The sequence below is a fragment of the Semicossyphus pulcher genome, unplaced genomic scaffold (genome assembly GCF_022749685.1).
Source record: "Semicossyphus pulcher isolate SPU_LCO1_2020_fin unplaced genomic scaffold, fSemPul1.0.p SCAF_13, whole genome shotgun sequence".
NCBI lineage: Eukaryota > Metazoa > Chordata > Actinopteri > Labriformes > Labridae > Semicossyphus > Semicossyphus pulcher.
Genome location: NW_027211637.1, coordinates 29,687,337 through 29,700,184, shown reverse-complemented (window position 1 = coordinate 29,700,184; position 12,848 = coordinate 29,687,337). Strand labels below are relative to the sequence as shown.

Below are 12,848 nucleotides of genomic sequence, written 5' to 3'. Positions count from 1 at the left end.
CTGCATCAACCCTGCAGAAACTGTTTGAAGAGTTTGAGTTGGAGAGAGAGGGCTCAGTCTTTGCAGAATTTGTGCGATGAATCTGAACTGAGTTTGAACTTTTGTAAACTGAACTGAAAAGAGTTATTTTCTGTTGAATTTTGAAACTGTGATTGTGCCTGAAAAGGACACTTCCTGTTTTAGTGGTTTTTACCATTTTTCAATGTATTGCTTGGACTGTTGCTGGCTTGGTTTCCCTTCTTTGGTTGTTGTTTGTCAAAAGAGTGGGAGTATTCCACTAAAGGAAGGGGTAAATAGAGCTTGTTTACCTCTTGTGGTGGGTTGACTCATAAAACTAAAATATTGCCGGTTGAAATGCCGGCTGGCATCCCTAAAACAACAAGCGACTAGCAGCTGGCTGGCAGCATGGCTCGAGAGATGTCAGTGTGTTTCTGTTGGTCAGTCGGTCGCTCCGTCGTCCACCACATTGGTCAAGGGTAAAATATCTCTGACTTTGAAAGGATAAATACTGTTGCTCTTGAAAATCCCTGATGACGCCTCTACCATCGCAGGCTTGCATCTTTACTGTTTGTAATAGTAATGCACAATAATTTGTGTGTACTAGAAAGACTGATAGATAGTGCTTGGGGTTGTGGTGTTGACCTGACACAATGCTGAGTTTCCTACACTTAACCGAGTAGTTTTTGGGGTTTAGTTTGTATTTTCCGTTCACGTTGTGATACATTTCTTCCTGTGTGTTGGAGGATTTTGTTTCAGTTTCCAAACACCTGTGTTTCATTTTGTGCAAATGTGCCTAATCTTTCAGTCTGATCGGGAGAAAGCGAGGCTGGTCTGTGTTGTGATTTGGGCTGAAAGCACAGGTGTGTGTTTTTGCACAAATATTGCAAAATGTTCTCCTACATCATTCATTGAAACTATCCCCGTTTGTAACTCAGCTTAACATCCTGTTGTTGAAGATTATCATAATTAATCTATCACCTCTGAACACCTGTAGTTGTTATTTTCTACATTATAAGGGAACTTTTTCTTTTTCCTTTTGGTTAAAATGTGACCCAGCCTTCTCAGAAAACTCCACAGTCTTCTTTCCCAACCTGTTCCTCATGTGTGCACCTGCAGACTGTGTCATGATCAAGCTTATTAAACGAGTATCCTTCTGAAGACTAGCTCTGTCATTGTTCACTTATCCTGACATACTCTTGCCTTAATTCTCTGTTGAGTAATTTCACTTCCTAATCTACATGGTTTATTAGTACTTTTGATTAATATATAACCTGATTGCAGCTAAATCCCGCTGCTCAAGCACTCTGAGTTTGCCTGCAGGCTCCCTTCATTAAATCTTTTAGAGAAATTGGAGATAATAAATAAAAGGCAGAGGGAGGACAGATCAGTAAATAATGTCTCCTGGTTCGATCGAGAATCTGGCAAAGACCTGCACAGACAGGTGGGTGTGAGTTCGAGCGAGACTTTAAATAAAAGACCTTCCACCAACTGAAGGCTGTTAGCAGGTTAGTCGCCAGACTAAATCATGACTCAGCAGGGCTTTGTTAAACAGTTGCAGCTCAAGACACAGCCAAACTGATCATCCGATTGATCTCTTTTCTGTAAGAAAGCAAGACTACTGAACCTGCTCTGTTCCACATATTCAACCTCTTCACTAACTCTCTTGTTCTCTCTTCTAGGTGTTGAGTGCATCGTTGTTTTGCCTGAACCGAGGAGTCACTGGGATCCCGTCTTTGGCACCTGCGTCTTCCTCTTCTCCTTCCTCATCCCTGTGGCTATCATCAGCATCTGCTACAGCCTCATGGTCAAACGCCTGCGCAGTGTTCGCATCCTGTCGGGCTCCAAGGAAAAAGACCGCAACCTGCGTCGCATCACGAGGATGGTCCTGGTGGTGGTGGCGGCATTTGTCGTCTGTTGGACCCCCATCCAGATCATGGTTCTGGCTCAATCTCTGGGCTTTAACCTGAGCAGCTTGTTCACGCTTGTCCTGATGCACTTCTGCATCGCGCTGGGCTACGTCAACAGCAGCTTGAATCCTGTCCTCTACGCCTTCCTGGATGAGAACTTCAAGCGATGCTTCCGTGAGTTCTGCAACCCGTCGCCATTCCGCCTCGACACCCAGCAGTCAGGCAGGATGAGGAGCATCGCCAGGGAGGTGGCGGCAGCATACAGTTGCAAGGCCGGAGATGGCGGGGGGCACGGGGGCGGGACGCCTAATCCAGCATGACTAGGCGTGGAGCTCCCCTTGGTGGGGGTAGACCCCTCACAGAGGAGAGAGATCCAGGGGACAGGGAATTCAAACACAGAATTGACTCAGATTACAGCTCTCTAGCGGCACGAGCCCCCCCGCCCCCCAACTAGAAGACTGGCCTGGGGTGGGGGGGAGGGAGATGAGGAGGATGGGATCGAAAGGAAAAGAATTTAGAGAAGGACCCACAGGACCCATGAGATGGTGGCGTTGGTGGACATCTTGGTAGGAGATACGAGAGTACCGTAGACATCGGTAGATCCTGGTAGTTGGAGTGAAAGGCAGTAAGATATTTTGGAATGAAGATGTAAACTTGACTTCATGAAGCATCTGACTATATTGAGGTGGACGCAGACACAAAAAAAGGCGGCAGCACTACTTGACATTAATTGCAGCCCCAAAACAACAGTACAGAAACTAAATCTGCCGACTGAGCCTATGACCCAGTTGCTGCATGAAAGATGCCTGACTTCTTACTTGGGTATAATTAGGCAGGAGTTGGGGCCTGACGTTTGGAGAGAGCATATAGATGGCACAGTATTAATAGAACGGGCTGCGGATACCAAAATCTTTGCAAAAAAAAAACATGCACTCGTTAGGTGCGAGTGGAAATAACGACTTTGAAAGCACGGATCGGGGAGATGTGGCAGTGAGGACCGATGCCTGAATTCTTGCCAAGGAAGAGCGAAGCTTTCTGGAAATGTACAAACGATGAACGTTGGTTTATCACAGTTTATTCTTCATCTGTTGATGTTTCAGATGTTAATACACTTTGTGTCACACGTGGTGGGAAGCAGTGGACGAAACGCCAACACTGCGTCCCACACTGATATCAGTATGGGGTTTTTATTGTGATGAAAATACAATTGGGTCTACATAAGGGCACTATGCTGCAGAGCCCTTATCAGGACTTCAACGGGCCCACTTGGTGTAATGTGATATTTGAGTAGACAGGAAGTTGGATGTAATATCTGTTAATAGCTATTATAAGGTAAAGAACAATTTGCAACAAGCAACTCTTGAACAATAGTGTCTGTTGGCCCAGAATGGGTCACATGAATGTTATTTCTCACAGGAACATTTCTCAATGTGTCCTCAAACAAAAACAAGCCTAAGAAGTCAAGTAATGAAACATTTCTTGGGTTTTTTTGTGATTTTTGAAAACTTTCTATAATCACTTGTGGGGTGTTGGAAATGTAACGTTTGGGGGAAGGGGGAAAGCTCATCCAGCAGGGTCAATCATCATTGTATTCTTCTTGCTATGTGTAAAGAAACTAAATGAATGACAGTGTCTGGCTGTGGATGGCCCACACATGAATTAGCCCGTACCCAAGGGTGCATTCCATAGACTGCATGAGAAGTGGGCATAGCCTCTGTGACGTCACCCATTGGTTTGTGGACCGCCATCTTGTTTTTTGACCATATTTGGACAAATGAGTGAATATGCATTGCTAAGTCTGTGTCCTGGTTGACAGGTAGCCCTGGTAGCGACTCCTCAATCGCAGGCAGCAATGCCCTGAAGCATACCCTGATTTGTCGTCTACTTTAACGGGACCACAATTTAAAAAATAAACATCGCACTGTTTTTAAGAAAGGGTTGAAACTAGAGATTGAGACCATTAATGCATTAAGAAAATGTTTCCTGATGGTCATAATTCAAGAAGTAGGATCTTCTCATACAGTCTGATTTCCTTTTGCAACCAGTGAACTCAAATGCAGTTTTAAGGCTCCTCTGCATCGCTCTGCATTTTGGAACCAAGAGGTTATGTCCACTTCCTATATGCAGTCTATGTTAGAAACCCATATTAGACTTTAAAAGTTTGCCATAAACACAATATTTTTATCATGAACTGGGGAAAAATAATGTTTCAATATTAGTTTTGAGCACACTGTAATCATACAACGCCTAACAAGACATGGGACATGTCAGATAATGAAGCGATTATTGGTCATGAGTTTGTCCTAATTGAAACGATCCCTATATTTTGAAACACGGCGACCAAATGTATTTTCCAAACATCTTTGATTCATTATTAAACCTGAGTCTGTCAGGACAAGAGTAAACAATGTCCATAACATGATGGATGATTTCCACAGTTTGCCTCGTCGTCAGTTTGTTAAATGAAGACTCCTCAGAGCTACTGCTGGCAAACTGACGAAGGTTGTAACAGCTACTTGGAAAAACAACAAAGAAACCAAACATGAAATCTTGCTTGTGATGATGACGAGTAGGACCGCCCATCATTTGGATTGTATCCATGGTGATCCTGCTCTAGCGCTTCATTAATCCTAGTTTTGATTCTTGCTTCCACATTCTTGCTTTTATTTTTCATAAAGGAAACAATAGATGTCATTAATATTTGCCATTTCACTCCTATAATGTGAGCTGACTCCAGGACGATGTGACTCAAAACCGTACATTTTTATACTTTATCATTTTTTGCATCATCACTGACTTTTTCAAATCTTAGTCACACTGTTTGGCACTCCCTCTAACTCCCCAAACACGAGCAATGATGCTATCGTTACATATGATTTACACTGTAGAACCATTCGAGCATAAAGAACCAAAGTTTGCTTTCAGGAAAGTGAAATCGTTGGGCTCATTCAACAAAGTGTGACCCGCCGCAGACAGGACACGTCATGATATTCCTGTGAAACAATTAGCTCGGAGTACAACACCATTGGAGACAATGAGGAGAACTTGCAGCTTGGGGTTCAATTTCCCCAAACACAGTGAGATCAAAGGTCAAGTGGCAGAGGGAATAAAATCAGAGATGTTTTGGAAAACGACACCTCCTTGTGTGCTGTCTCTCCCAGGTCTGTTGCCCTGAGGGGACACTGCTTAGGTTCGGGGTTGATGCTGGGTTTGATGATGAACTCTGGGTTTGACATTTTTTTTATGGTGGGAACATTTACATTTGGTGGGGTTGGGTAGGGTTGATACCAGTGAGTCATTTTGACTCCAAGCACCACAGTGGTAAAGCAGGAGGAAGGGGTCACAGTGCTCTGACCCCACTCCTAGGGACAAAGGGGCTCTCTCTCTCTTCTTAGTGTCTTCGAGTGGACGTCAGCCCTGAAACAGAAACCACAGACTTTCTTCTGAAACAGTTATTTGACACTTTACCTCATAAGCTTGACAAGTGATATTGTATGACCCAATTTAATGGAATTATAATCTTTGATGGAAAATCAATATTAAATACTGTTCTAAGTCGGGAATTGGTCTCATGTAAGAAGTCTAAATGTGACAATTACAATTAAGTTCTTATAGTTTCAGTTGGGCTGCACGGTGGACCAGTGGTTAGTCGCCTCAAAGATAGAAGGTTCATGGTTCAATGGACGAAGTGGGCTGTTCTCCCCGTGCATGCGTGGGTTCCCTCCGGGTAGTCCCTCCCACAGTCCAAAGACATGCTCGTTAAATTACTCTAAATTTGCCCATAGGTGTGAGCGTGAAAGGTTGTCGGTCTCTGTGTGTCAGCCCTGTGATTGACTGCCGATCAGCTCAGGTGTGACCCCGCCTCTCGCCCAATGACAGCTGGGATTGGCTCCAGCCTCCCTGCGACCCTGAACAGGATAAGCGCTGTAGATGATGGATGGTTAGTTTCAGTTGTATATGTTAAAGTTTTTCGATGTGGAATATTGTGATAAGGTCATCACCAGTGTTTCCTGAAAAGAATCTCATCTCAGACGAGATAGTCGAAGTTAAAAAACCTTTATTTATGATACAAACTTTCCTACAGAGCTGGTCAGTCTGACTCGTAGCTTGTCAGGTCTTCGCATTAATCGTTGAATAAAATTGTCCTCTTGTTATCAATCAGCGAAGAGTTTGTCCTGAACCATTCCTGTTCTTATGTTTTGGGCCTAACTTGAAATTTACATTTAACTTTAACTAAATGTAATTGTATACTCACAAACAATTAATGGTTAAACTGTCCGCGCTTTAGGAATAAAATGTGGGTTCTGTTTTAGGGTTGGTGTCCACTTTAATTTAACATTTGTGTCTCGTCATATAATTTGAAAAGGTTTGAATGATTAATTGTTTTTTCACGTTTATCTTTCATTACCAGGATGGGTTTTAGTATAGAAGGTTGACTATTTGCTGTCATGAAGGGTTTGTATTCGACTATTAGACGTATGTTTATTTTAGGTTGCGTCTGCAGCTGCTCTGCAGAACACGTGAATCTTTGTGTTGATTTTCTTCAGTTTGTTGTGTTTTGTTTGAGAGGAACAAATCTATGAACTTACATTGCCTTAAATATCAAGTAAAGTCTGTTAAGAAGCTCGCTCTCTGGCTGGAGAAAATGTGTTCTAGTTCTTATTGGTGCTTTGCTGTTAGTTTAAAAACTAGTAAAGACCCGTATTCATAAAGTGTCTGAGGACAGGAGTCTTCAGGAAACCAGAGAACAACTCGTCTTTCAGTTTGCAGTTCTTGAAATTGCTGTTTTCAGCCTTAAATTATGGCTCGTTGGGATTTAAGGGAAGTCGCAGTCCCGCATCTCCTTTAAACTGTACAATAAAACTGTATGATTGATTCTTACCTTTGCCCAGAAGTAATTACCAGGTAACATTTAAATTAATGGCCGCATAGTTATACATAAAGCATTGATTATACCCTGAACACAGAAAAATACTTGTAAGCATGATAACACACTCCGAGGTGTTCCGTTATACAAAATAACAAACCAGGCTTGACCTCAAAACAGTGCATTATTTTCTTACATCCAGAGTAGCCTCACAATGTTACTTACAAACTGTCTAATAGTAAATCCCCAAATGTCCTTTTAGAAGAGTGATGACATTTTATAACTCAAAAGTTAAGTGATTATCAGCTCATTAGTAAAGTTGTGGGTTTTCGGGGGCAATTATTTAAGTAATTCAAGATGTGTAGGCGTGTTGTCTGGCTTTGTGAGGCTCCTCTTTACCAGGTATAATGCCATAAAAACAAGTGTACAAAGTTACGATACTAATTTTCCCACACCTCTGGTATTGTTGATGATTAATTCCCAGATAGTTTTATGAATACCGGTCGTCTTTTGTACAACCTAGCAGACTTTGTGTAGGAAAAATGGCCGGAGCATCGAGGACACTGGCTTCGACTTCATTCACCTTTCTGAAGACATTGCTATAACGCAGCTGTGAGGCTCTTTGTGCTTAACTGTCACTGTTCAAACTGAAGACGCAACGATATTTTGTATTACTGTTTGATGTTTTTTGTAGCACAATTCTACATAAAAAGGATTCCAAGAGGGCGAAAAACTTCTGCAGAGTTGGCACAAGTATCCTGTCTGTTAGCTCTGTATTTACATTCTGTTATATTCCACTTATGTAAGAGTGTAAAACATGGTTCTGATCATCATTTACCGTCCGACCTCTTTCTCTTGTTCTTCTTGGTGTATAAATAAAGACTTTCTTGCTAACTGTAACAGTATGTATTGTTACCTCCGTGCATCCGAGAGCGAGGAGGCTCCTTTCATTCGTTTACATTTTACAGACCACATGAATGTCAAATGAAAAACCTGTTAAAGTCCAAATTAAGAAGAAAAAAGCATACGATGTTGATGTTGTTGTTATGACTATTATTGCTATCAAAAAAGAAAAAACAGTGTCGCATTAGTGTTCCTTTGCTGTGCGGGAGACTGTCTGCTGTGTATCTATGTATTACTCGTGGACTGCTTTCTGCTCGCTGCCAGAGTCATGAAGTCAAACAGTTCTCAAAAAGGAACGGCATTAAATGAAGAGGTCTAAATGTTCAAATGAAAAGTAAATCGATACTATAACTTGAGAATTAACGATCGATCTTTGATTATTGGTTGGGGTCAGGGGGCGGAGCTGCTTGTGCCACATGACTCTGGCTGTGGCGACATATACTTGTTCCTGTTCTGCAAACGGCGGACTGAACTACCATGCTAGCTGGCTTGTTGTCAATGCATAGAGACTTTTTTGCTGAAGCTTGAATTTTAAATTGTATATTTTTCTCTGCTTATGAAATGAATAAATAAATGATGGCCATGTGTGTCTCTTTGCTTCATTGTTAAGACTGTTTGTTCAGGGGGTTGTAAAAGGGATACATGGAGTTCAGTTCGATAACTATCGTATTTGTACGATATTATTTCCCTCTGTACGATATAAAATAAATAATTGTTAGGGTTGGTCTAGTGTCAGGACCACAGTAGCTGGAGACCAACAAGGATAGCAGTTTAAAAGGTGTTTAATTCTATGTGCAAGCAAAAAATTATCCAACAAAAGTAAAAGTCCAAAACAGGGCAAAACTGTTAGCTACAGCGATAGTTAGGCTAAAAGCTAAAGCTAAAGGTAGCAGGAAGAAAACAAACACTGAAGAACTCTAGAGTCAACAGTACATGCGTCAGCACTACCGAACGAGACGGAATAATCTGGCAGAGTGGTGGAGTCGTGACCAGTCTTTTATGGAGTAGGTGATTGCTGGAAGATTGAGGACAGGTGTACCTCTGCTGTAGCTCCAGGGGAGAGTGAATCAGCCACGCCTCCTGCCACGCACACGGGGGGAAAAGGTAACAAAAAGAGGAGAGAAAAACAGAGCCACAAGAAAAAACAGAAACAACACAAGAAAACTTCAGACCCTAACAATAATGCCAAAAAAGGCAGAATGTACGATCATTTTTCCCTTTCAAAGAAACCCACAACATCAGTTCAGCGATGCATCTGACACTCATTGCATCCCCGAGTGTGCAAGGATGAATAAGATATGGTGCTTTTATTTTGAAGGGTAATAACGTAAGAACTGATTGTGTAATGGGCTACAACTGACTCAGTTGTGTGAAGCATATAATTGCCGTGTTGTTCAAAGGACGGGACTTCCGTGTTGTTACATTAACATGGTGTGAAGGGCATCGTTTGACCCTTTCTGGAGGTTTTCATAGGCACAATAGTTTTTGGTAAAATACGATGATTTTAAAGCTGCAGTACGATATTGCTGTATTTTCAGTCTGGCTAATTATGCTCATTGAAAAACCTCCAATATTCCTCTTACATGCTGTTAACTGCAAACACAACCACCATTTTGTTTTAGACTTAGACTTAGACTTAGACTTAGACTCAACTTTATTGATCCCTTTGGGATGACTCCCTCTGGGAAATTCAGTCTCCAGCAGCTTATACAGTACAATACAATAGGAAAGAATCAGCACACAGAGGGTAAAAAATAAAGATCAAAATATATATATCTATCGATATATATATATATATATATAAAAAAAGTACAAAAAAAAAAAAAAAAAAAAAAAAAAAAAAAAAAAAGTATATATATATATATAAAAAAAGTACAAAGGGTCTAATGTATAAAATAAAGGGTTTTCAGGGTCTAATGTAAAAAAGTGTCTCAAAGTTTGTAGTAATAGTTTCAATCCATTCATTAGAACGGGGGGTCCCAACCTTTCTGACTACACGGACCGACAGACAGTAGCAATAATATTTCTGACAGATGGGGTGGGGAAATGCAGACAGATCGTGTCTGTATTAATTCAGTGAGGAGACTGCATCTAAGTATCTCTAAGAGGGACGGCGCGGGTCAGAGACAGATGACCCATAGAGTTATCACGCCGCGCGGGGAGGAGACACCCGTTAGGAGAGGAGCAGATGTGGCGCAGACCTGTGTTTCTGTCCGTATTTCTGCGCACAGTTGAAGTATAAACTTCGTCTCCACAGGCTGTCATATGCCCATATGCTGTGTAGTTCATATATTTCACTCTTAAACACAGAGCTTTCGAGCGGCATCAGACTTCAAGTTTTACGGGATGCGAAGCCAGGGTTGCCAGGTCCGCGCTTTTTCCAGCTGAATTGGGCGACTTTTGAAGTGTCTTTAGAGACGCGAGGCCCTGTGCGGTTGCATTCACACAGCCCATTCGACGGTTCTGACTCCGCGTATGTTTGGAATTTCACAGACACCTATTGGGTTTCGCGGCCTGGTACTAAAGAACCGGGGGGTTGGGATCCCCTGCATAAGAATAGACTGTCATCCAATAAAATTTAATATTTCAGATGGGAGGGCTTCTTCCTCCTTTGATTCTGACTCAGATGATGCAAACATACTGCTTCGGGCTGCACTTTTCTGATTCACCTTTCAACAGTTATTGAAACGGGTCATGTACGAACCCAAAGCAGCAAACTGGAAGAAGGGAATGTTTGTAAGAGTCTTGGGACTGGGCTGGGGGCTCGGGCCAAGTAAGCCGTACCAGGAGACAGGTGAGTGCAGTAAGGTGGTGATTCACACACACTTACAAAACAGTTCAAAGAAGGGTAACGGCGCCGTGAAGGAGCAGGCAGGAGACGTGGTCGAGGAAGCAGCGGGTGAAGAACCAGGTTAGCACTTAGTAGAAGCCGGCGAATTGGTAGGGAGCAGACAGAAGGTAAGTGAGGGCCAGGCCGAGATTCGAGGAGCCAGCAGGTGAGGGGTCACAGAATGCACACACAGTGAGTTTGGCGACACATTGAGAGTCTCTGAGCCACAGGTAAGTAGACAGGAAAACGCTCTCTGTAGTGTCGTCGCAGGGAAACGCCAAACAGCCGAGGGCAGAGGCAGACAGAAACCTGAGGCAGAACTCGTGACTGGGGGACATAAGGCAATTTATACAGGTCAGGCAAGGTCGGAAACGGGGAGTCATTCCGGGAATGAGAGCTGGAGAGTCTTGAATAGAGAGGGCAAAGAAATCTGTCAATTTTACTATTTCAAGTCAAATTTCCAAAGGCTTGTTGAAGATGTAAGTATTTCCTGAGCATTATAAAGTGTGGCACAGTGGAGCGGCTTGTGTCTCATCTATTTGTTAAGACACATCAGAGTGGACTGACAGCTACGAAGGATGGACAGCTAACTGGAGGAGGAAGACAAGCTTTCGCAAATCAACAAACATGTTGTCAAGTTCTGGAGTTACTGAATATACTCGACACATCGGACATCAATCTTAGCCACAAAAAGCAGAGATAGTTTGTATGTCCACTTTGGGATGACAATAGTCTTTGTGCAACGCTGTCAGCATGTTCTTTTTATTGTCCTAAAAAGTTATGGATCCCTTTTGGGTATCAAACCGTCATACTAACTTTGTTCATACCGTAGAAATTTGTAAATAGGCTTATGAAGAAGAAGCAGAAGTCTGTAAATCTGTAATGGTGCTTAGACTGCGTTCCCTAACTAGAGGGACCGTACTCAGTATAACCACAGATGTGTTTCAGGGCACATCTTGCAGAGCAATACTGCAGGAAGTCATGTTCGAGTCGTTCCTGTCATCCCTGCTGTTTCTGGTGCACACGAGACTTTTGCTCCCTGACGTAAGGCTTTCAGGTATCACCTCCTCCTATATAAAATGTACCAACAGCACATGCTCAGGAAAAATGTCAATATTCCATTCCAAGTCCGGAGCTACTTACCACACCGCTGCTGTGAACTATTCCTTTGTGTGGGTGGAACGACGGCCGTGTTTCCCCGGAGGACACATTGTGGACAATAATCAACTGAAAGTTTTTCATAAACAACATATGACCTTTACAACAGTTTTCAGAGTTCCTGGTAATGTGTTTTCAAGTAATCATGAGAGGAAAAAGGTCAAAGCAATTTACCAATGATGGCCTTTCATCAGTGAAGGTCGTCTGACACAGTGTCTTCTGCAGACATCTGCCGACTGCATGATTCCTGAGTGGTTTCTTCACTCTGTTGTTGGGCAGAATACAAACGCCTTTGCCAGCTCTGGCTTTTGTTGATCCCTGAAATTTTTACGTCCAGAGAAAGATATCGAAACACCGACTCACAGGATCGGCATGAAATTTACAGGTCAAATTTTAATCTTGAATCTGATTTAATCTGGTATATCTCAGAAGCAAACAAAAAGTTATCTCATGACACTTTACATAGAGAGCAGGTCTAGACCATACTCTCAGTGATATATTATTTACAGAGACCCAACTTAATCCACCAAACAGTAAGCACTTGGCAACCATCCATTTACAGACCGTCCATCCATCAATCCTTTCTCTTCTAAGCCGGGTCGAGGTGGCAGCAAGGTCAGTAAGTTGACCTAGACGTTCCTCCCACCCCCAGCCACGTTTTCCAGCTCCTCCAGGGGGAGTCCAAGGCGTTCCCATGCCAGACGTGATATATATCCTCCAGCTCAGGGTCTGCCCCGGGGTCTCATCCCAGTTGGACGGGCCCGGAAAACAAAAAAAAGGGAGGCGCCCAGGAGGCATCCTAATCAGATGCTCTACTCCGAGCTACCTCCGGATGCTCGAGCTCTTCACCCTATCTCTTAGGCTGAGCCCGGACACCAGCAGAGGAACTTCAACTTTTATCTTTCCCTGACACATTATAGGCTTTGCATATTTGATTGTTTTGTGTGTTTGATGGATGCTTTTGATATGTTTTCTAAGTTGATTTGGAGCATGTACTCTTAATCTAAAGTCCTGAGTGTTGATTGATTGTTGGGTATGTCTGGATCGATTGAAAGTTCTTGATGAGGACTTGCTTTGCTGGTGATACAGTTAGTGGATCTCTTTCTGTGGGATTCAGGCAATAATAAAAATATGCTTTAATGTCCTTATTTTACTGTAGAGAGAACCAAGCGAGGATCTGTTC

General features: G+C 42.6%; 1 protein-coding gene across 1 annotated transcript in view; it reads left to right on the top strand.

The window, feature by feature from the left end:
- The window catches only part of oprl1 (opiate receptor-like 1), a 97,950-nt gene extending 94,756 nt beyond the window's left edge, over window positions 1-3,194 (top strand). The window contains exon 6 of the mRNA XM_069659733.1: window positions 1,680-3,194. Coding sequence (XP_069515834.1) covers window positions 1,680-2,227 — 548 coding nt within the window. The 3' untranslated portion in view covers window positions 2,228-3,194. The remainder of the gene's footprint in view (window positions 1-1,679) is intronic.
- Window positions 3,195-12,848: the final 9,654 nt, after the last annotated feature.